Raw genomic sequence first — 1188 nt, 5'->3', positions numbered from 1 at the left:
ATATAGATAAAATAAAATTTAGAACACGCCACCCTACTCCACTGTAAAAATAAAAATACCACTGATAATTTATATAGGATTATTACATATGCCACTTAGAAGTTAGAACATGTCTTCTCACTTGTAGGCTAATGGAATGTGCCCACTATACATATTCCACAATGGACACCGAAGTCACATAAGGATAAAAAGAATACCATGCATTGCACATCATGACCTAAATTCCACTACCATGGTAGCCATAACACAACTATGAAGGCATCTAGTTTTGGCTTTAAAACCAGGCCTCTTGAAGGCCTTGGCAGAAAGATGGGTGTCATTGATTATCTAGACACGATATTGGCCCCTCTGAGTCTCTTCCTCGTGGTTGGTTACCATGCCTATCTATGGCATTGCTTCAAGAACAAACCATCTCAAATTGCTGAAGGAATTGAAGCATTGAAGAGAAAAACATGGTTTGTACAATTGAAAGAGGTAATTACCGATCCAAATTACCAAATTCCAACAGCCTTTTATAATATTTGCTGAGATGTTGTTCGTATTTTGTTGAAAAACAGGGTGATAACAGGACTGGTATGCTAGCAGTGCAAAGCCTGAGAAATGCTCAGATGAAAACTATATTAACTGCTGCGATAGCCATTATCATAAACCTGGCATTGGCTGCTTTGACCAACAACAACTATAAAGCAAGTCATCTCCTCAGCGGAAGTGCGTTTTTTGGATCACAATCTGGGAAACTCTATGTTCTGAAATTTGGGTCAGCCTCGCTATTTCTCTTGGTAAGCTTCTTATGCAGCTCAATTGGACTTGCGTTCTTGATTGACGCTAATTTCTTGATAAATGCCGCCTCTCGTGAGTTCTCACCATCACCTACATATACACAAACGGTATTTGAACGAGGTTTCATGCTGGCTCTTATGGGCAATCGGGGCCTTTGCATCACCTTTCCTTTATTGATGTGGATTTTTGGCCCAGTGCCAGTAGCTTTGTCCTCTGTGGCACTTGTTTGGGTCCTGCACGGGCTTGATTTTCCTGGCAAGAGTATCTGTAGTGATATGCCTCTGCCTTGAACATTTAACTTGTCATGCTTCAAGTCGCATTGTGCGAAATGTATACATGAGCCAATGGGCATCTTTTGAAATTCTTTGGAATAGTACAGCATCAATCTCAAGAAACAAAATGTTCTTA

At 40.2% G+C, this 1188-nt stretch overlaps 1 protein-coding gene across 1 annotated transcript; it reads left to right on the top strand.

The window, feature by feature from the left end:
* Positions 1 to 237: 237 nt before the first annotated feature.
* LOC105108891 (transmembrane protein, putative (Protein of unknown function, DUF599)) lies at positions 238 to 1188 on the top strand. Its single transcript, XM_011003388.1, has 2 exons — positions 238 to 474; positions 558 to 1188. The coding sequence occupies exons 1-2, from the start codon at positions 253 to 255 to the stop codon at positions 1068 to 1070; spliced, it is 735 nt and encodes a 244-aa protein (XP_011001690.1). The 5' UTR covers positions 238 to 252; the 3' UTR covers positions 1071 to 1188.

Source organism: Populus euphratica, unplaced genomic scaffold, assembly GCF_000495115.2.
Source record: "Populus euphratica unplaced genomic scaffold, PopEup_1.0 scaffold230.1, whole genome shotgun sequence".
In the NCBI taxonomy this organism is placed as follows: domain Eukaryota; kingdom Viridiplantae; phylum Streptophyta; class Magnoliopsida; order Malpighiales; family Salicaceae; genus Populus; species Populus euphratica.
This window is presented reverse-complemented; position numbering and strand designations above follow the sequence as displayed.

What these genes read in the sequence shown, in the direction of transcription:
- LOC105108891 (XM_011003388.1), top strand. Translation starts at nt 253, where the DNA reads ATGAAGGCATCTAGTTTTGGCTTTAAAACCAGGCCTCTTGAAGGCCTT. An exon ending in GGTTTGTACAATTGAAAGAG is followed by an intron (nt 475 to 557) that starts GTAATTACCGAT and finishes GTTGAAAAACAG; the next exon opens with GGTGATAACAGGACTGGTAT.